This window comes from Haliotis rufescens, unplaced genomic scaffold, assembly GCF_023055435.1.
Source record: "Haliotis rufescens isolate VD_foot unplaced genomic scaffold, xgHalRufe1.0.p SCAF_14, whole genome shotgun sequence".
NCBI lineage: Eukaryota > Metazoa > Mollusca > Gastropoda > Lepetellida > Haliotidae > Haliotis > Haliotis rufescens.
This window is the reverse complement of record NW_025963824.1, coordinates 2745020-2768895: the sequence shown is the minus strand read 5'-3', so window position 1 is coordinate 2768895 and position 23876 is coordinate 2745020. Positions and strand designations below refer to the sequence as shown.

At 43.0% G+C, this 23876-nt stretch overlaps 1 protein-coding gene across 1 annotated transcript in view; it reads left to right on the top strand.

The window, feature by feature from the left end:
- Positions 1-2981: 2981 nt before the first annotated feature.
- LOC124120991 (tyrosine-protein kinase Fer-like) overlaps positions 2982-23876 on the top strand; it is a 50608-nt gene continuing 29713 nt past the window's right edge. The window contains exons 1-2 of the mRNA XM_048395637.1: positions 2982-3126; positions 8916-9135. Of these exons, the coding sequence (XP_048251594.1) occupies positions 8923-9135 (213 nt within the window). The 5' untranslated portion in view covers positions 2982-3126; positions 8916-8922. The remainder of the gene's footprint in view (positions 3127-8915; positions 9136-23876) is intronic.

The window sequence follows — 23876 nt, the reverse complement described above, 5'->3', positions numbered from 1 at the left end:
TCTAGGAGATCATGCGGAGGATATATAACCAGCCATGGCAACAAGGGATTTCCACATCTTTCCTAAAGTAAAAGAACACCTGTATGGAAAGCGCTATAACGACAACGATGACCTCAAAGCTGCAATTATTAATTTTTTTACAGGGTAGTTTCAGAAAACCTCTTCCTGACTGGAATTGAAAAGCTTCACTATCGATATGAGAAGTGTATTGAAAAGCGGGGAGATAATGTTGAAAAAGAAAATTAAAAATACTTTCACAATTGCTAGTTTTGTTGAGAACCTTTTTGAACAGCCCTCGTATGTCGATATTTCCAAAAGCTATAGGTGTCAGTTTTCAATGTATGAAAATAAAGAATGGGTGATGCTTAACATTTTTCTAACAGCATATATATACCTCTCGTCAACTATTACCCATCGGGTGGTCAGACTCGCTGACTTGGTTGATGCATATCGTATCCCAATTGTGTAAATCGACGCTCATGATGTCAATCACTGGATTGTCCGGTCCAGACTCGATTATTTACAGACCGCCGTCATATAGCTGGAATATTGTTGAGTGCGGCGTTAAACAAACAAACAAAAAACAACAAACAAACAAAAATAACATTACCCATTGGGATTCCATTTAAGAATATACGTCGCGTGCATCAAGCCATGCTTGTGAGAGTCGCTAGATGGATCGGGTGTCAGACTCGCGGGGAATCGTTTCATTTCATGTCACGTGAGACCGCCTCCGTGGTCTAGTGGTAGAGCATCCGCCCGGAGAGCGGAAGGTCCGGGGTTCGATCCCCGGCAGCGTCATACCAAAAGACGTTAAACGATGAAACTTGTTGTTGCCCTGTCTGGCGCTCGGCGTTAAGGGGCTAAAACAAGGACTGTTCGGCTCGGAGTCAGTATACTAAATTAAGTCCGAGTGGGGTATCTATGTTAAACTGCGGCATGGTATCTCAGTGGGCTAGCACTATAAATCGGCATCAGTCCGGACTAGTACAAGCAGCCACACAAACACACACATGTGCATGCACGTCGCTATATAAGGGCAATAATCTTGGACGCGATGTTAAACCCCATTTCACCTCACCTCACCATTTGAATCGATGCTCATGGTGTCAATCACTGGAATGACTGGTCCAGAGTCGATTATTTACAGATCACCGTTATATAGCTGGAATATTGCTGAGTGCGGCGTAAAACAACAACCCACCAGATATACAGTAAATCTCACCAGAGCGTCTTTTGATGTCATGCCGGGAAGTTTATTTTGCTCTTAACGACGCGTGCTGATATTAGGAATGAAAAGACATGAGAATTATTTTTTGTATTATATTGTATTATTGCATTTTGTATTAATTATGCAATTCTGAAGCAATAACTATGTTTGACAAGTTTACAATTTGTAAAGAAGTTTATGTTTCGCCCGAAAATGACCATTGATTGTGGATTTTTTGGAATTTCAAGTACAGCTATATTGGATAACGCATCAAATATATCACTGAAAATAGGGACGGTGTCCCGGTCATAATGAATTTATATCTTAGCATATTTTATTTGGTAACTGTACCTTCCATCCTAAAATAATTATAAGACATATATCACACCAAACAAATTTGAATGAAATGACTTTTTGTAACAAATACATGTACGGTTACTGTTGTAACTGAATTCAGAAATCTTATTAATCCTCGCAAACATTCGGTTTTAACACTAACTACGTAAAAGGGGCGGTCGGGTAGCCTAGTGGTTAAAGCGTTCGCTCGTCACGGCGAAGACCCAGGTTCGATTCCCGACATGGATACAATGTGTAAGCCCATTTCTGGTGTCCCCCGCCGTGATATTGCTGGAATATTGCTAAAAGCGGCGTAAAACCATACTCACTCACTCACTCACTAACTACGTAAAAACGGTCAACATATCCACGCGCGCCTCCAGCTCAGGCTGTCCGTTATACTCTGATTTAAGATCTAAAATATATTCCTTAATACAGGCTACGATTTGAAAATGGTATCAGTGTAATATCAGTGGCTAGAATATCATGGTGCAACCAAGTTTCTGTTAAACACCCCCACACATACAAGTAACTAAATGTATATTTAGATAAATATATAGCCCAGAAAAAATAAAGGAGAGAAAAAAATAAATAAAAAAGTACATAAACAAATAAACATTAAAACCTTGAGGAATATGAAAAATATGTGTAATGCTAATTATAAAGCACGAAGACACGATAAACTGTACCAACATTACAATGTTCCCCGATATGCATGTTTTACCTGGGTTACATACGGGTGATCTAAGTTAGAAATATATGACTGATCTAAATTCTTTAAACACGGTAATATCGCATATGCTTGGATTATTTTTAAACTTTTTTTTCAAATGTGCTCCATTCAAGAAAATTATATAGAATTATGTATTTACTCTCCCCCATGTATTTTTCTCATTTATGTAAAAGCTTTTTACACCTTACACATTTTAATTACAGATTCCTTTGTTCTGATTTTAATGCAAACAACCCAAGCTCTACAATGTATTTTGTTTCCACAGTTTTTTATATATAAATATATGAATGGGGATTGACAAACAAGCTTTACTGGCTTATGTAGGGGGATATTCAATATTCTGGGGGAGATTTTATTTCGTAGGGTGGGGGAGAGTTTATTTCGAGAGGGGCGAACTGTACCTGTATAAATTCGCCGGGGGGGAGATTTTATTCTGGGGGCGAATATATTTCGTGACAAATAATGTAATTTATTTACTGCTTTGCATGCAGAGAAGTACGTTAGTGTAAGAAATAAGATAGTGTCTATTCAACATTCTATTCCAAGCAACATGCACGCTCTTCAATAAAAACTTTACAATACATTCTGATTCGGGAATAATCATAATTCGTATGTATACAATAAGAGTTACGTTTTGTATCCAACCCTATAATGCACGAATTGGTGACGCGGCATTGCAGGTGCACAACAACAGATCGAGTGACGTACTTCACACCCCAGAAAAGCGGAAGTATTATGGCATCTTGTAACGTGATGGAGATATGAGACTAGGATATGTTGTTCATTCTGATACCGTGTGACTAGCGCCCTATGGATTTCATTCAGTAGAGTGTCGGCTCAACGAAAGGTAAGAAGAATATATCCTTCACGTGCTGAAGCAACAGTTGGACGAGAAGCCTGTCAGTGCACCCATCTCATTCAACAGGCGATCTGCCGGAGGCCTTTGACAGATCGTGGGCATTTCTCTACTGATTTTATCAAATATGATTTACGATTGTTATTTTATTCCTATGTTGTTGTGGGAGTAAAGGAGATAGTTGGGGCAGCTGAAAGTTAGGTCACGATACAGGTGTATTAAATAGATGTCCAATGAATGTTTTGAGAGTTGAAAATAAATTATTGTGAAATGAATAGATAAGATATTGACATTTCTGAATCAAGAGGTCAGCTGAAATAATATGCCGTCAAATTGTAATTTATTATGCTCGCAATAAATTTAAAGTGTGATATAATTTAGGTGTAAACAATAATCATTGTAAACACAAGCTGTACTTGTTTAAGTGCAGTGCACCTGGTGCATGAATATCTATCATTATTTCGTACAGTGCTCATGACTCAACGAAAAAAACACAATACACACGTTGTATATACTTTGTGAGTTGAAATAACTTGTTGCCATGGTGTATGTTCTTTTACAGTTGGCAATGTTACATCATGGCATCCCATATCATTGTAATAATATGTTTTCGGACATCTTGTGTTTTTGGACTGCCATGTTTATCGCAAGTACTCCTGCTACAACGAGGGTTATGGCGCCACACAAACATTGTAAATACTCAGATCATGGCTGGATTTTAAGATAAAGTTGTCTTAAATAACTAGTGAGAAAGTGTGATGAGTGTGAAAACTACGAAACTTTCTTAGGTGTTCAAAAACCCATAACACAGGGATGATATATACCCAGCAGGCATTACGATGAACAAACATCACCCTTCAGCGTTGAAACAACATTGCAAATTGGTTTCATATGAAAATTGAACTGATGTTGACACTTCAAATTTGAATTGGCAGGCTAACTGATCATGCTTGGGTTTCAACGCAGTGTTAAAACAGGTGAAACGGAGTGGAAAAGTAGGGTGATTTGTCGATATTCCTATAGGCGCACATCAAATTGAAATGATGTGCGTACGTCTTAAATTCAACATTGTTGTGACGTCAGTATCACAACCATGGCTCAACGTTTAAGATTTAGCATTGATACAGCGTTGCATTTTGGTTGATCAACGTCACAACCTAAAAGCAGCCAATTTTAAACGTTGATCCAACGTTGCGTGCCTGCTGTGATAATCTTGCCCATGTAGGCAAACAGTGTTTGAAAATATTGGTGTGTGATGACTGTCGTCATGTATAATGTCCCCCCCCCCCCCCCCCCCCCCAGTATTGAGAACACTGATCAGTATATTCATATCCTTGCATTAAGTATCCCATCTTCCAAAGGCAAGAGACTTAACTGACTATAAAAGTCCACTTTCCACCCTTGCCGAACTGGGCTGGCATTCCTGGGCTCGATCGTAGCGCAACCAGTGGCTATTACCAGTCATTGGTGGTTGAGAGGGGGTGGTGGCACAGAGGGGGTGGTGGCAGAGAGGGGGTGGTGGCACAGAGGGGGTGGAGGCTGAGAGTGGTAGGTGGCACAGAGGGGTAGGTGGCAGAGAGGGGGTGGTGGCACAGAGGGGTAGGTGGCACAGAGGGGGTGGTGGCACAGAGGGGTAGGTGGCACAGAGGGGGTGGAGGCAGAAAGGTGGTGGTTGCAGTGAGTGGATGGAGGACGAAACGGGGTGGAGGCCGTGATGGGGTGGTGGCAGATAAGGGGGGGAGGCCGAGAGGGGGTGGATGTCGAGAGTGGGAGGTGGTTGAGAGGGGATGGAGGCCGAAAGTGGGATGGTGGCAGAGAGGGGATGGAGGTCAAGAGGGGGAGGTGGTTGAGAAAGGATGGAGGTTAAGAAGGGGAGAGGGGGAGGTGGTTGAGAGGGGATGGAGGTCAAAAGGGGGAGGTGGTTGAGAGGGGTTTGAGGTCAAGAGGGGGAGGTGGTTGAGAAGGGAGGGGGGGGATGGTTGAGAGGGGATGGAGGTCAAGAGGGGGAGGTGGTTGAGAAAGGATGGAGGTTAAGAAGGGGAGAGGGGGAGGTGGTTGAGAGGGGATGGAGGTCAAAAGGGGGAGGTGGTTGAGAGGGGTTTGAGGTCAAGAGGGGGAGGTGGTTGAGAAGGGAGGGGGGGGATGGTTGAGAGGGGATGGAGGTCAAGAGGGGGAGGTGGTTGAGAAAGGATGGAGGTTAAGAAGGGGAGAGGGGGAGGTGGTTGAGAGGGGATGGAGGTCAAAAGGGGGAGGTGGTTGAGAGGGGTTTGAGGTCAAGAGGGGGAGGTGGTTGAGAAGGGAGGGGGGGGATGGTTGAGAGGGGATGGAGGTCAAGAGGGGGAGGTGGTTGAGAAAGGATGGAGGTTAAGAAGGGGAGAGGGGGAGGTGGTGGAGATGGGATGGAGGTCAAGAGGAGGGGGGGTTGAGAAAGGATGGAGGGTTAGAGGGGGGGAGATCAAGAGGGGGAGGGGGTGGAGAAGGGATGGAGGTCAAGAGGGGGGGTTGAGAGGGGGTGGAGGCCGAAAGTGGGATGGTGGCAGAGAGGGGGAGGTGGTTGAGAGGGGATGGAGGTCAAAAGGGGGAGGTGGTTGAGAGGGGTTTGAGGTCAAGAGGGGATGGAGGTCAAAAGGGGGAGGTGGTTGAGAAGGGATGGAGGTCAAGAAGGGGGGGGGGAAGGGGTTGAGAGGGAGTGGAGGCCGAAAGTGGGATGGTGGCAGAGAGGGGATAGAGGTCAAGAGGGGGAGGTGGGCTGGAGGTCAAGAGGGGGAGGAAATCTACACACCGTGAATTCACTGAAATTAATTCAAACTCACTGACGCAGATAGCCATGTAGTGGATCTATGTCACGCTTCAAAATCACTGCACGCACGCACATGGACATCACTAAATAAGTGCGATAATCTTGAACAAGACTTGAAACCCCATTTCACCCTCACCACACCTCACCTAACTTGTCCATATACATTGGGGACACTTGATAATGGGAAATTTTGGCGGGTCCTTGGGTAACCATGGTAACCACTGTAAATAATAAACAAAATATGTTAGATATACCCATAACCGGCCCTTGCTGACCGAACCCGCATCAGGTACCATCTGTAGGTCTCAAGCGTTGGGTACGGAATGTCTGATTATGAATTGCTTTACCGGAGCAGAAGGAATGTGTGTGTAGTGACTACACTAGTTGGAAAGAAATGCGAACATTATTGACTTGTGGCGTACACATTGATTCATAGTGATTTTTTGTCCTTAAACATTGTATCACATGACTTACTATGGGTCCGGGTAGTCCTGTGGGTACTGGGGTCCCACTCAGTACCCACCCGACCTGCGTTACCATGGTTACCCGTCCCAAACCTAATGCACTACGCTGATGATAAAAAGGTATTTTGCATCAAAACATAGCGATTGTTTGAAAAATATATTTCATAGACTCTCCAAAAATTGATTTTATCATACAGCATGTACAATGGACAACTTTATTGATGTTATAAACCAGTCTGTTGAACCAGATGATTACCAGTACCCCCTAATTTTTGCCAGTCCCAACTTCAACAATTAAAAAGACGTATGAAAATTATTTGGTTTTAATTCTTTCAACATCATGTTCAGTGCAAAGATGTCATCTCTGAAGTAACTTAGTTAGATCTATATGTCATTCACTCCAACTTCACTCACAATTTTCTCTTTCTCTGTTTTAATATTTCGAGACGAAGTCGCTACAAATGAATATTTAACCAAGTGATAGACAAGGGGAAACCCTGATGATAACAGACTGACTTTGTTCGAAAAATGTACTTATATGAATATCACCGATGTTTTGTTCAACATAGATTTATAAGGTACTTTATTTGCCGGTCGGTCCACAGAGACTGGCAGTCACATGAATTACCGGCCCAAGCCTAATTTTACTGGTAAACTGGTAATTAGAGGTAAAAAACTGGCAATTACTGGAAACGGGAACGCTGTGTGATAATACAATTTTATTGCTAGTATGTGATAATACAATTGGATTGCTAGTATGTGATAATACAATTGTATTGCTAGTATGTGATAATACAATTGTATTGCTAGTATGTGATAATACAATTGTGTTGCTAGTATGCGATAATACAATTGTATTGCTTTAAGTGATAATTCAATTGTATTGCTAGTATGTGATAATACAATTGTATTGCTAGTATGCGATAATACTATCGTATTGCTAGTATGTGATAATACAATTGTATTGCTAGTATGCGATAATACAATTGTATTGCTAGTATGCGATAATACTATCGTATTGCTAGTATGTGATAATACAATTGTATTGCTAGTATGCGATAATACAATTGTTTTGCTAGTATGTGATAATACTATTGTATTGCTAGTAAGTGATATTACAATTGTATTGCTAGTATGCGATAATACAATTGTATTGCTAGTATGTGATAATACTATTGTATTGCTAGTAAGTGATATTACAATTGTATTGCTAGTATGCGATAATACAATTGTATTTCTAGTATGTGATAATACTATTGTATTGCTAGTAAGTGATATTACAATTGTATTGCTAGTATGCGATAATACTATTGTATTGCTAGTAAGTGATATTACAATTGTATTGCTAGTATGCGATAATACAATTGTATTTCTAGTATGTGATAATACAATGGTATTGCTAGTAAGTGATTATACAGTTGTATTGCTAGTATGTGATATTTATGCCATGGAAGCACACTCAACTGATAATCTCTATATATTTATCAGGACAACTAGTAGATATCAGATACATGCTTCATTGTGGGTGTAAGACCTTCAGGGTAGAGTCTCTCACAAGGTCCTGCTCGCACCCATCTTGTTGTAGCGGCCATAAAATTTCCGAGTCCCGTGATGGGATTCGAACCACAGACCTTCTGATCAGAGGTCGGACGCCTTGTCCACATGACCAAAGAGGTTAACCCCGTAAGCAAGCTGACAAGGTGAGGATGTCATCTGTGGGATGACTCCATGCCCTGCTACATACTCCCCCGTCAACAGAAGGCACGTCCCGGGCCGCATAGTAGGGTACTGAGGCTTGTTTTGCTCAAATCTAATATGAACGTGCTCAGCCCCACGTTGGGCGCCAATGTAGCTGCCATAAAATTTCCGAGTCCTGTGATGGGATTCGAACCACAGACCTTCTGCTCAGAGGTCATTTGCCTTGTCCACATGACCAAAGTGGTTGACCCCGTCAGCAAGCTGACAAGGTAAGGATGTCATCTGTGGGATGACTCCACGCCCTGTATAGATGTGTCTGATCTGTTTCAGTTTCCCGATGGGGTTCGGCAGTGACCTTTAGGGGAGGGTGTCCCACGAGGGTCCTGCTTGCACCCATCTTGTCATGTATAGATGTGTCTGACCTGTTTCAGTTTCCCGATGGGGTTCGGCAGTGACCTCCAGGGGAGGGTATCCCACAGGGTCCTGCTTGCACCCATCTTGTCATGTATAGATGTGTCTGACCTGTTTCAGTTTCCCGATGGGGTTCGGCAGTGACCTCCAGGGGAGGGTATCCCACAGGGTCCTGCTTGCACCCATCTTGTCATGTATAGATGTGTCTGACCTGTTTCAGTTTCCCGATGGGGTTCGGCAGTGACCTCCAGGGAAGGGTGTCCCACAGGGTCTTGCTTGCACCCATCTTGTCATATATAGACGTGTCTGATCTGTTTCAGTTTCCCGATGGGGTTCGGCAGTGACCTCCAGGGGAGGGTTTGCTTGCACCCATCTTGTCATGTATAGACGTGTCTGATCTGTTTCAGTTTCCCGATGGGGTTCGGCAGTGACCTCCAGGGGAGGGTGTCCCATGAGGGTTTGCTTGGGATCCAGGATGCCGAGATTCGCCTGCTGGAGAACTTCAGGAAGTGCCTCATCTCGCGGTACGAAGCTGACCGGCAGTACGCCTCGTCACTCAACAAGTTCCTGCTGCAGGCGCAGAAGCTGGATCTCCGCGAAATGCTCGACTTCTCCGCATATTACGAGGTGAGCAGGGATTATTAACTTCCATACACAAGATAGGTAGAGATTATGTCGCTAACTTCCATACATAAGATAGGTAGAATTATCTCGCTAACTTCCATACGCAAGATGGGTAGAGATTATGTCACTTACTTCCATACGCAAGATAGGTAGAATTATCTCTCTAACTTCCATACATAAGATAGGTAGAATTATCTCGCTAACTTCCATACGCAAGATAGGTAGAATTATCTCTCTAACTTCCATACATAAGATAGGTAGAGATTATCTCGCTAACTTCCATACGCAAGATAGGTAGAGATTATCTCGCTAACTTCCATACGCAAGATAGGTAGAGATTATGTCGCTTACTTCCATACATAAGATAGGTAGAGATTATGTCGCTAACTTCCATACATAAGATAGGTAGAGATTATGTCGCTAACTTCCATACATAAGATAGGTAGAGATTATGTCGCTAACTTCCATACATAAGATAGGTAGAGATTATCTCACTAACTTCCATACGCAAGATAGGTAGAGATTATGTCGCTAACTTCCATACATAAGATAGGTAGAGATTATGTCGCTTACTTCCATACATAAGATAGGTAGAGATTATGTCGCTAACTTCCATACATAAGATAGATAGAAATTATCTCGCTAACTTCCATACATAAGATAGGTAGAGATAATCACAGAAACCAATGATTGTGGATTCAAATCTCGGTTCGCCCCGATCATGTTTCTAGGTTTGTCAGCACTATACCCGTGCTCGTGGGTTTCACCGAAGTGGTAAACGTCTGAGACCTGCATCACTTCAGGCTTTCCTCCCACATTAAGCTGACACGCCGTGATATAACTGGAATACTGTTAAAAGCAGCGTTAAACCCGACCCACTCATTCACTCACTCACCCATACACAAGGTAGGTAGAGATTATGTCGCTAACTTCCATACATAAGATAGGTAGAGATTATGTCGCTTACTTCCATACATAAGATAGGTAGAGATTATGTCGCTAACTTCCATACATAAGATAGGTAGAGATTATGTCTTACTTCCATACATAAGATAGGTAGAGATTATGTCTTACTTCCATACATAAGATAGGTAGAGATTATGTCTTACTTCCATACATAAGATAGGTAGAGATTATGTCTTACTTCCATACATAAGATAGGTAGAGATTATGTCTTACTTCCATACATAAGATAGGTAGAGATTATGTCTAACTTCCATACATAAGATAGGTAGAGATTATGTCTTACTTCCATACATAAGATAGGTAGAGATTATGTCGCTAACTTCCATACATAAGATAGGTAGAGATTATGTCGCTAACTTCCATACACAAGATAGATAGAGATTATGTCGCTAACTTCCATACATAAGATAGGTAGAGATTATGTCGCTATCTTCCATACATAAGATAGGTAGAGATTATGTCGCTAACTTCCATACATAAGATAGGTAGAGATTATGTCGCTAACTTCCATACATAAGATAGGTAGAATTATCTCGCTATCTTCCATACATAAGATAGGTAGAGATTATGTCGCTAACTTCCATACATAAGATAGGTAGAGATTATGTCGCTATCTTCCATACATAAGATAGGTGGGGGAAATTATGTCGCTAACTTCCATACATAAGATAGGTAGAGATTATGTCACTAACTTCCATACATAAGATAGGTAGAGATTATGTCGCTTACTTCCATACTTAAGATAGGTAGAGATTATGTCGCTAACTTCCATACATAAGATGGGTAGAGATTATGTCGCTTACTTCCATACATAAGACAGGTAGAGATTATGTCGCTAACTTCCATACATAAGATAGGTAGAGATTATGTCATGTATGTCACTAACTTCCATACATAAGATAGGTAGAGATTATCTCTCTAACTTCCATACACAAGATAGATAGAGATTATGTCGCTAACTTCCATACATAAGATGGGTAGAGATTATGTCGCTAACTTCCATACATAAGATAGGTAGAGATTATGTCGCTATCTTCCATACATAAGATAGGTAGAGATTATGTCGCTATCTTCCATACATAAGATAGGTAGAGTTTATGTCGCTAACTTCCATACATAAGATAGGTAGAGATTATGTCACTATCTTCCATACATAAGATAGGTAGAGATTATGTCGCTAACTTCCATACATAAGATAGGTAGAAATTATGTCGCTAACTTCCATACATAAGATAGGTAGAGATTATGTCGCTAACTTCCATACATAAGATAGGTAGAGATTATGTCGCTATCTTCCATACATAAGACAGGTAGAGATTATGTCGCTAACTTCCATACATAAGATGGGTAGAGATTATGTCGCTAACTTCCATACATTAGATAGGTAGAGATTATGTCGCTAACTTCTATACATAAGATAGGTAGAGATTATGTCACTAACTTCCATACATAAGATAGGTAGAGATTATGTCGCTTACTTCCATACTTAAGATAGGTAGAGATTATGTCGCTAACTTCCATACATAAGATGGGTAGAGATTATGTCGCTAACTTCCATACATAAGACAGGTAGAGATTATGTCGCTAACTTCCATACATAAGATAGGTAGAATTATCTCGCTAACTTCCATACATAAGATAGGTAGAGATTATGTCATGTATGTCGCTATCTTCCATACATAAGATAGGTAGAGATTATCTCTCTAACTTCCATACACAAGATAGATAGAGATTATGTCGCTAACTTCCATACATAAGATGGGTAGAGATTATGTTGCTAACTTCCATACATAAGATAGGTAGAGATTATGTCGCTTACTTCCATACATAAGATAGGTAGAGTTTATGTCGCTAACTTCCATACATAAGATAGGTAGAGTTTATGTCACTAACTCCATACATAAGATAGGTAGAGATTATGTCGCTTACTTCCATACACAAGGTAGGTAGAGATTATGTCGCTAACTTCCATACATAAGATAGGTAGAGTTTATGTCGCTAACTTCCATACATAAGATAGGTAGAGATTATGTCGCTAACTTCCATACATAAGACAGGTAGAGATTATGTCGCTAACTTCCATACATAAGATAGGTAGAATTATCTCGCTAACTTCCATACATAAGATAGGTAGAGATTATGTCGCTAACTTCCATACGCAAGATAGGTAGAGATTATGTCGCTAACTTCCATACATAAGATAGGTAGAATTATCTCGCTAACTTCCATAAATAAGATAGGTAGAGATTATGTCGCTAACTTCCATACACAAGATAGGTAGAGATTATGTCACTAACTTCCATACATAAGATAGGTAGAGATTATGTCGCTAACTTACATACACAAGATAGGTAGAGATTATGTTGCTAACTTCCATACACAAGATAGGTAGAGGTTATGTCGCTAACTTCCATACATAAGATAGGTAGAGATTATGTCACTAACTTCCATACATAAGATAGGTAGAATTATGTCGCTAACTTCCATACATAAGATAGGTAGAGATTATGTCGCTAACTTCCATACGCAAGATAGGTAGAGATTATGTCTTACTTCCATACGCAAGATAGGTAGAGATAATGTCGCTAACTTCCATGCGCAAGATAGGTAGAGATTATGTCGCTAACTTCCATACATAAGATAGGTAGAGATTATCTCGCTGACTTCAATACATGAGATAGGTAGAGATTATCTCGCTAACTTCCATACATAAGATAGGTAGAGATTATGTCGCTAACTTCCATACATAAGATAGGTAGAGATTATCTCGCTGACTTCAATACATGAGATAGGTAGAGATTATCTCGCTAACTTCCATACATAAGATAGGTAGAGATTATGTCGCTAACTTCCATACATGAGATAGGTAGAGATTATGTCACTAACTACCATACATAAGATAGGTAGAGATTATGTCGCTAACTTACATACATAAGATAGGTAGAGATTATGTCGCTAACTTACATACATAAGATAGGTAGAGATTATGTCGCTTACTTCCATACATAAGATAGGTAGAGATTATGTCGCTAACTTCCATACATAAGATAGGTAGAGATTATGTCGCTAACTTCCATACATAAGATAGGTAGAGATTATCTCGCTAACTTCCATACATAAGATAGGTAGAGATTATCTCGCTAACTTCCATACATAAGATATGCATCACTTCGGGCTTTCCTCCCACATTAAGCTCACACGCTGTGATATAACTGGAATACTGTTAAAAGCGGCGTTAAACCCAACTCACTCATTCACTCACTCACCCATACACAAGGTAGGTAGAGATTATCTCGCTGACTTCAATACATAGATGAATAGTGAGTGAGTGAGTTAAGATTTAACGTCACATCGCCAGTATTTCGAGTATATCGGGATGAGTCATAGATGAATAGAGATTATCTCACAAAGCTTTCTTACACAAGATAGGTAGAAATTATATTGATAACTTCCACGTAGTTCACACCATTTTAAGGGATTACTTATAATTCAGGATGTCGGGAGTATAGTTGTTGGTAAATGTGCATACGGCATATGGTGACCATTCGATGTAGATTCTTACATCATTTCCAGCTGAATGTGATGATGGTTTACAGAGCTCCAGATAAGCTGCGTATCTGCGTAAAATACACATAAAAAATGCAGAAATACGCAGTAAAATAAAATCCAAGCGTATCAAATACGCAACAAACATTACAGATTCGCTACAAAAATAAAACTTGTGCGTATCATCAAAATATTGTGAAGTAACCCTGCGTATTCGATTAGCAAATCAGCAACTTATTTTGAAATTATAAACAGACATTCTGTCAACCTTGCCAAACTCCACGGTGACAGTTACGTCATGATCATTTGCCATCACACTTTCTTGTGGAAGCATCGTGGTATTTTTGAGTCCTATAAAGCTCTCAAACCCACACGACACCAGCTTGCAGGGACTAGATGAGTGGTGTTTTTAAATATTTACTTAAATACCCACATGTGTAAAAACTAGTGGGTAACAGAAATTTGAATACCCAGATAGAATTACAGATACCCGATGATTTTAAAATGCATGGGTAAAATACCAAAAGCTTATCTGGAGCTCTAATGTAAGAATCAACATTGAAACTTCAAGTTAGAAACACACACATTGCCTATCTACATGCGTCACCTTATCTGCAAAATCCACTTGTGGTATGATCCCTAAAACACACAGCTTTTGGTAATCCCATATAACTACAAACTGCCTGCACAGTTACAAGGAGGTTGGATGTATGAGTGAAGAGTTGGATCGTCCCATGTTGCCCAGTAACGATGGGATGCTTTGTGAGAATGAAAGTGCATCACAATTGCCCAGTAATTTTAACCATTGCCCAGTCATGTTCATCATTGCCCAGTAATGTTCATCATTGCCCAGTAAAGTTCATCATTGCCCAGTCATGTTCATCATTGCCCAGTAATGTTCATTATTGCCCAGTAATGTTCATTATTGCCCAGTAATGTTCATCATTGCCCAGTCATGTTCATCATTGCCCAGTTATGTTCATCATTGCCCAGTAATGTTCACCATTGCCCAGTAATGTTCATTATTGCCCAGTAATGTTCATCATTGCCCTGTAATGTTCATCATTGCCCAGTAATGTTCATCATTGTCCAGTAATGTTCATCATTGCCCAGTGATGTTCATCATTGCCCAGTAATGTTCATCATTGCCCAGTGATGTTCATCATTGCCCAGTAATGTTCATCATTGCCCAGTAATGTTCATCATTGCCCAGTAATGTTCACCATTGCCTAGTAATGTTCATCATTGCCCAGTCATGTTCATCATTGCCCAGTCATGTTCATCATTGCCCAGTCATGTTCATCATTGCCCAGTCATGTTCATCATTGCCCAGTAATGTTCACCATTGCCCAGTAATGTTCATCATTGCCCAGTCATGTTCATCATTGCCAAGTAATATTTGTCATTAAAGTGATATTTCATATAAGTATATTTTTCAAACAAAGTCAGCTTGTTTGTTACCATCAGGGTTTTCCCTTGTCGCTTTTTAGTTCAAGGAAATGACATTTTGGTTTGCTTCAAGTTTAAAAATATATCTGTAGTGACTTGGTCTTGAAATATAAATGTAGTGTTGTATTGCTGTGGTGCTGTATTGTCGTAGTATCGTAGTGTTGTAGTGCTGTCGTACTATATGGGTCATGCACTCGTGAGCACAGGTCAGCCACACCAGGAAGCAATAGCACGCTAGTCTCACCTACGTGGTTATCAATGTACAATCATTGGTTCAAGGACTTTGAGTGTTCAGGAAATACAGATAAAATCAAATCTGTTGTTAATATTTCCATATTTGTCTGTAATAAACCCCCTGTTTGCTTGATGTCCTTCACAACATGCTGATAGGTATTGTCAGGTTGGGATCTGCCTATGTTTATACAGGCAGTATATTTACAGTCTGGCTTTTCCGCCTGTGTGTCAATGTATAAAACAGGGGAGACAAGAGCAATCTAGGGATTCTATTTTAATTGGATTATTACATTTTTCATTGGGTAACCGATATTTTTTCACTCATCTCCTCATGTCTCTATTGGGTTTTTCCCAAAATTAGTGAACATTTTAAGATTAAAATAAAAAAAATAATAATAATGTTTTAGATGTATATAACTGTTCTAACTATATAGGCTAGACTCGGAAAGTAAATTAGCTCGTAATTGTGTTTTGGAAATTAGCTCCTTTGTACGCATGCTGGAAAAGCTTCGTTTTTATACATTTGAGTTTTTCATTGCATGTAGTTTGGTTTTGAATATTTTTACGCAAATAAGCTGCTTATCTCATTCTGTATAGCTCTGGGAGAATATTGGAAGAGTCTGAGTGTCTGTGTACAGCCTGGGTGTTCTGCCTAACTGTGTGTCAGTGTATGTAATAGGGGAGACTATTGGAAGAGTCTGAGTGTCTGTGTACAGCCTGACTGTTCTGCCTAACTGTGTGTCAGTGTATGTAATAGGGGAGACTATTGGAAGAGCCTGAGTGTCTGTATACAGCCTGGGTGTTCTGCCTAACTGTGTGTCAGTGTATGTAATAGGGGAGACTATTGGAAGAGCCTGAGTGTCTGTGTACAGCCTGGGTGTTCTGCCTAACTGTGTGTCAGTGTATGTAATAGGGGAGACTATTGGAAGAGCCTGAGTGTCTGTGTACAGCCTGGGTGTTCTGCCTAACTGTGTGTCAGTGTATGTAATAGGGGAGACTATTGGAAGAGCCTGAGTGTCTGTGTACAGCCTGGGTGTTCTGCCTAACTGTGTGTCAGTGTATATAATAGGGGAGACTATTGGAAGAGCCTGAGTGTCTGTGTACAGCCTGGGTGTTCTGCCTAACTGTGTGTCAGTGTATGTAATAGGGGAGACTATTGGAAGAGCCTGAGTGTCTGTGTACAGCCTGGGTGTTCTGCCTAACTGTGTGTCAGTGTATGTAATAGGGGAGACTATTGGAAGAGCCTGAGTGTCTGTGTACAGCCTGGGTGTTCTGCCTAACTGTGTGTCAGTGTATGTAATAGGGGAGACTATTGGAAGAGCCTGAGTGTCTGTGTACAGCCTGGGTGTTCTGCCTAACTGTGTGTCAGTGTATGTAATAGGGGAGACTATTGGAAGAGCCTGAGTGTCTGTGTACAGCCTGGGTGTTCTGCCTAACTGTGTGTCAGTGTATGTAATAGGGGAGACTATTGGAAGAGCCTGAGTGTCTGTGTACAGCCTGGGTGTTCTGCCTAACTGTGTGTCAGTGTATGTAATAGGGGAGACTATTGGAAGAGCCTGAGTGTCTGTGTACAGCCTGGGTGTTCTGCCTAACTGTGTGTCAGTGTATGTAATAGGGGAGACTATTGGAAGAGCCTGAGTGTCTGTGTACAGCCTGGGTGTTCTGCCTAACTGTGTGTCAGTGTATGTAATAGGGGAGACTATTGGAAGAGCCTGAGTGTCTGTGTACAGCCTGGGTGTTCTGCCTAACTGTGTGTCAGTGTATGTAATAGGGGAGACTATTGGAAGAGCCTGAGTGTCTGTGTACAGCCTGGGTGTTCTGCCTAACTGTGTGTCAGTGTATGTAATAGGGGAGACTATTGGAAGAGCCTGAGTGTCTGTGTACAGCCTGGGTGTTCTGCCTAACTGTGTGTCAGTGTATGTAATAGGGGAGACTATTGGAAGAGCCTGAGTGTCTGTGTACAGCCTGGGTGTTCTGCCTAACTGTGTGTCAGTGTATGTAATACGGGAGACTGTGAGAAATGTGTATGAGACTGTGTTGTGTGTGAGACAGAGTGTGTTGTGTGTGAGACAGAGTGTGATGTGTGTGAGACAGAGTGTGATGTGTGTGAGACAGAGTGTGTTGTGTGTGAGACAGAGTGTGTTGTGTGTGAGACAGAGTGTGATGTGTGTGAGACAGAGTGTGATGTGTGTGAGACAGAGCGTGATTTGTGTGAGACAGAGTGTGTTGTGTGAGTGTGATGTGTGTGAGACAGAGCGTGATGTGTGTGAGACAGAGCGTGATGTGTGTGAGACAGTGTGATGTGTGTGAGACAGAGTGTGATGTGTGTGAGACAGTGTCATGTGTGTGAGACAGAGCGTGATGTGTGTGAGACAGTGTGTTGGGTGTGAGACAGAGTGTGTTGTGTGTGAGACAGAGTGTGATGTGTGTGAGACAGAGTGTGATGTGTGTGAGACAGACTGTGATGTGTGTGAGACAGAGTGTGTTGTGTGTGAGACAGAGTGTGATGTGTGTGAGACAGAGTGTGATGTGTGTGAGACAGAGCGTGATGTGTGTGAGACAGTGTGATGTGTGTGAGACAGAGAGTGATGTGTGTGAGACAGAGTGTGATGTGTGTGAGACAGCGTGATGTGTGTGAGACAGAGCGTGATTTGTGTGAGACAGTGTGATGTGTGTGAGACAGAGCGTGATGTGTGTGAGACAGAGTGTTGTGTGTGAGACAGAGTGTGATGTGTGTGAGACAGAGTGTGTTGTGTGTGAGACAGTGTGTTGTGTGTGAGACAGAGTGTGATGTGTGTGAGACAGAGCGTGTTGTGTGTGAGACAGAGTGTTGTGTGTGAGACAGAGCGTGATGTGTGTGAGACAGAGTGTGTTGTGTGTGAGACAGAGCGTGATGTGTGTGAGACAGAGTGTGATGTGTGTGAGACACTGTGACACACAATGACAAGGATTTATGGGGAGGGTCAAGGACAAACTGTTCCTTTACGGCGCCTGATAAACATAGGGCAATGTAGAGTAATAGGTCAAAATTGTCACTTCAACAGTGACCATGTTTTATGGTTGTACAACACCCACGAGCCAATAACCACCCAACTATGCAGGTTATCTGCTTGCCGGCCCGCGTCTGTGTTCACTTCAACAGTGACCATGTTTTATGGTTGTACAACACCCACGAGCCAATAACCACCCAACAATGCAGGTTATCTGCTTGCCGGCCCGCGTCTGTGTTCACTTCAACAGTGACCATGTTTTATGGTTGTACAACACCCACGAGCCAATAACCACCCAACAATGCAGGTTATCTGCTTGCCGGCCCGCGTCTGTGTTCACTTCAACAGTGACCATGTTTTATGGTTGTACAACACCCACCAGCCAATAACCACCCAACAATGCAGGTTATCTGCTTGCCGGCCCGCGTCTGTGTTCACTTCAACAGTGTCCATGTTTTATGGTTGTACAACACCCACGAGCCAATAACCACCCAACAATGCAGGTTATCTGCTTGCCGGCCCGCGTCTGAGTTCACTTCAACAGTGACCATGTTTTATGGTTGTACAACACCCACGAGCCAATAACCACCCAACAATGCAGGTTATCTGCTTGCCGGCCCGCGTCTGTGTTCACTTCAACAGTGACCATGTTTTATGGTTGTACAACACCCACGAGCCAATAACCACCCAACAATGCAGGTTATCTGCTTGCCGGCCCGCGTCTGTGTTCACTTCAACAGTGACCATGTTTTATGGTTGTACAACACCCACGAGCCAATAACCACCCAACAATGCAGGTTATCTGCTTGCCGTCCCGCGTCTGTGTTCACTTCAACAGTGACCATGTTTTATGGTTGTACAACACCCACGAGCCAATAACCACCCAACAATTCAGGTTATCTGCTTGCCGGCCCGCGTCTGTGTTCACTTCAACAGTGACCATGTTTTATGGTTGTACAACACCCACGAGCCAATAACCACCCAACAATTCAGGTTATCTGCTTGCCGGCCCGCGTCTGTGTTCACTTCAACAGTGACCATGTTTTATGGTTGTACAACACCCACGAGCCAATAACCACCCAACAATTCAGGTTATCTGCTTGCCGGCCCGCGTCTGTGTTCACTTCAACAGTGACCATGTTTTATGGTTGTACAACACCCACGAGCCAATAACCACCCAACAATTCAGGTTATCTGCTTGCCGGCCCGCGTCTGTGTTCACTTCAACAGTGACCATGTTTTATGGTTGTACAACACCCACGAGCCAATAACCACCCAACAATTCAGGTTATCTGCTTGCCGGCCCGCGTCTGTGTTCACTTCAACAGTGACCATGTTTTATGGTTGTACAACACCCACGAGCCAATAACCACCCAACAATGCAGGTTATCTGCTTGCCGGCCCGCGTCTGTGTTCACTTCAACAGTGACCATGTTTTATGGTTGTACAACACCCACGAGCCAATAACCACCCAACAATGCAGGTTATCTGCTTGCCGGCCCGCGTCTGTGTTCACTTCAACAGTGACCATGTTTTATGGTTGTACAACACCCACGAGCCAATAACCACCCAACAATGCAGGTTATCTGCTTGCCGGCCCGCGTCTGTGTTCACTTCAACAGTGACCATGTTTTATGGTTGTACAACACCCACGAGCCAATAACCACCCAACTATGCAGGTTATCTGCTTGCCGGCCCGCGTCTGTGTTCACTTCAACAGTGACCATGTTTTATGGTTGTACAACACCCACGAGCCAATAACCACCCAACTATGCAGGTTATCTGCTTGCCGGCCCGCGTCTGTGTTCACTTCAACAGTGACCATGTTTTATGGTTGTACAACACCCACGAGCCAATAACCACCCAACAATTCAGGTTATCTGCTTGCCGGCCCGCGTCTGTGTTCACTTCAACAGTGACCATGTTTTATGGTTGTACAACACCCACGAGCCAATAACCACCCAACAATGCAGGTTATCTGCTTGCCGGCCCGCGTCTGTGTTCACTTCAACAGTGACCATGTTTTATGGTTGTACAACACCCACGAGCCAATAACCACCCAACAATGCAGGTTATCTGCTTGCCGGCCCGCGTCTGTGTTCACTTCAACAGTGACCATGTTTTATGGTTGTACAACACCCACGAGCCAATAACCACCTAACAATGCAGGTTATCTGCTTGCCGGCCCGCGTCTGTGTTCACTTCAACAGTGACCATGTTTTATGGTTGTACAACACCCACGAGCCAATAACCACCCAACAATGCAGGTTATCTGCTTGCCGGCCCGCGTCTGTGTTCACTTCAACAGTGACCATGTTTTATGGTTGTACAACACCCACGAGCCAATAACCACCTAACAATGCAGGTTATCTGCTTGCCGGCCTTCGTCTGTGTTCACTTCAACAGTGACCATGTTTTATGGTTGTACAACACCCACGAGCCAATAACCACCCAACTATGCAGGTTATCTGCTTGCCGGCCCGCGTCTGTGTTCACTTCAACAGTGACCATGTTTTATGGTTGTACAACACCCACGAGCCAATAACCACCCAACTATGCAGGTTATCTGCTTGCCGGCCCGCGTCTGTGTTCACTTCAACAGTGACCATGTTTTATGGTTGTACAACACCCACGAGCCAATAACCACCTAACAATGCAGGTTATCTGCTTGCCGGCCCGCGTCTGTGTTCACTTCAACAGTGACCATGTTTTATGGTTGTACAACACCCACGAGCCAATAACCACCTAACAATGCAGGTTATCTGCTTGCCGGCCCGCGTCTGTGTTCACTTCAACAGTGACCATGTTTTATGGTTGTACAACACCCACGAGCCAATAACCACCCAACAATGCAGGTTATCTGCTTGCCGGCCCGCGTCTGTGTTCACTTCAACAGTGACCATGTTTTATGGTTGTACAACACCCACGAGCCAATAACCACCCAACAATGCAGGTTATCTGCTTGCCGGCCCGCGTCTGTGTTCACTTCAACAGTGACCATGTTTTATGGTTGTACAACACCCACGAGCCAATAACCACCTAACAATGCAGGTTATCTGCTTGCCGGCCCGCGTCTGTGTTCACTTCAACAGTGACCATGTTTTATGGTTGTACAACACCCACGAGCCAATAACCACCCAACAATGCAGGTTATCTGCTTGCCGGCCCGCGTCTGTGTTCACTTCAACAGTGACCATGTTTTATGGTTGTACAACACCCACGAGCCAATAACCACCCAACAATGCAGGTTATCTGCTTGCCGGCCCGCGTCTGTGTTCACTTCAACAGTGACCATGTTTTATGGTTGTACAACACCCACGAGCCAATAACCACCCAACAATGCAGGTTATCTGCTTGCCGGCCCGCGTCTGTGTTCACTTCAACAGTGACCATGTTTTATGGTTGTACAACACCCACGAGCCAATAACCACCCAACTATGCAGGTTATCTGCTTGCCGGCCCGCGTCTGTGTTCACTTCAACAGTGACCATGTTTTATGGTTGTACAACACCCACGAGCCAATAACCACCCAACTATGCAGGTTATCTGCTTGCCGGCCCGCGTCTGTGTTCACCTCAACAGTGACCATGTTTTATGGTTGTACAACACCCACGAGCCAATAACCACCCAACAATGCAGGTTATCTGCTTGCCGGCCCGCGTCTGTGTTCACTTCAACAGTGACCATGTTTTATGGTTGTACAACACCCACGAGCCAATAACCACCCAACAATGCAGGTTATCTGCTTGCCGGCCCGCGTCTGTGTTCACTTCAACAGTGACCATGTTTTATGGTTGTACAACACCCACGAGCCAATAACCACCTAACAATGCAGGTTATCTGCTTGCCGGCCCGCGTCTGTGTTCACTTCAACAGTGACCATGTTTTATGGTTGTACAACACCCACGAGCCAATAACCACCTAACAATGCAGGTTATCTGCTTGCCGGCCCGCGTCTGTGTTCACCTCAACAGTGACCATGTTTTATGGTTGTACAACACCCACGAGCCAATAACCACCCAACAATGCAGGTTATCTGCTTGCCGGCCCGCGTCTGTGTTCACTTCAACAGTGACCATGTTTTATGGTTGTACAACACCCACGAGCCAATAACCACCTAACAATGCAGGTTATCTGCTTGCCGGCCCGCGTCTGTGTTCACTTCAACAGTGACCATGTTTTATGGTTGTACAACACCCACGAGCCAATAACCACCTAACAATGCAGGTTATCTGCTTGCCGGCCCGCGTCTGTGTTCACTTCAACAGTGACCATGTTTTATGGTTGTACAACACCCACGAGCCAATAACCACCTAACAATGCAGGTTATCTGCTTGCCGGCCCGCGTCTGTGTTCACTTCAACAGTGACCATGTTTTATGGTTGTACAACACCCACGAGCCAATAACCACCTAACAATGCAGGTTATCTGCTTGCCGGCCCGCGTCTGTGTTCACTTCAACAGTGACCATGTTTTATGGTTGTACAACACCCACGAGCCAATAACCACCTAACAATGCAGGTTATCTGCTTGCCGGCCCGCGTCTGTGTTCACTTCAACAGTGACCATGTTTTATGGTTGTACAACACCCACGAGCCAATAACCACCTAACAATGCAGGTTATCTGCTTGCCGGCCCGCGTCTGTGTTCACCATTCGGGATCAGAGTCAAGGTCCCCCTGTTGTAAATCTAATGGTTATAATAATCAGTTTTAGAGGTCTCAAAATAAAAATGTTATAAATATATTTCAAGTGTTTAGGTGGCATTTGATAGGCTAATCAAGCAGTGTTTCTGGCGTTTCATGTTTTCATAATCATAAAAAACATTTAAGAGGCGATTAGCGGGATTGGATGATCAGGCTCGCATGTCATCGTATCTCAAATGCGTGGTATGATGCTCATGTTGTCAATCACTGGATTGTTTGGTCAATACATGATTATTTACAGACTGCCATCATATAGTTGAAATATTGCTGAGTGCGCTGTTAAACACCAAACAAACAAACAAACATACATGTTACTGAGATAGCCTCTGTCATTGGGAAACGGGTGTTGTCAGATAATATAAAATGCTATTTTTTAAATAATTTTCTGATTGCGTAAACAATGAAAATAAAAATAAATAGTTAGTTTATGTTATGAAATCTTTACAATTGGCGTCCGGTTGACTGGTGTTGAAAGAGTGAAGTAATTCATCCTTTAGTTTCCTGACCGATGTTCAGACCATACATGTAGACTGTGTCTGTCTCCTGTTGCGGGGGACCGCCTCCGTGGTCTAGTGGTAGAGCATTCGCCTGACTGGTGTTGAAAGAGTGAAGTATTTCATCCTTTAGTTTCCTGACCAATCTTCAGACCATACATGTAGACTGTGTGTGTCTCCTGTTGCGGGAGACCGCCTCCGTGGTCTAGTGGAAGAGCATCCGCCCAGAGAGTGGAAGGTCCGGGGTTCGATCCCCGGCCGCGTCATACCAAAAGACATTAAAAGATTGTACTTGGTGTTACCCTGTCTCGTGCTCGGAATTAAGGGGCTAAAACAAGGACTGGTAGGCTTGGAATCAGT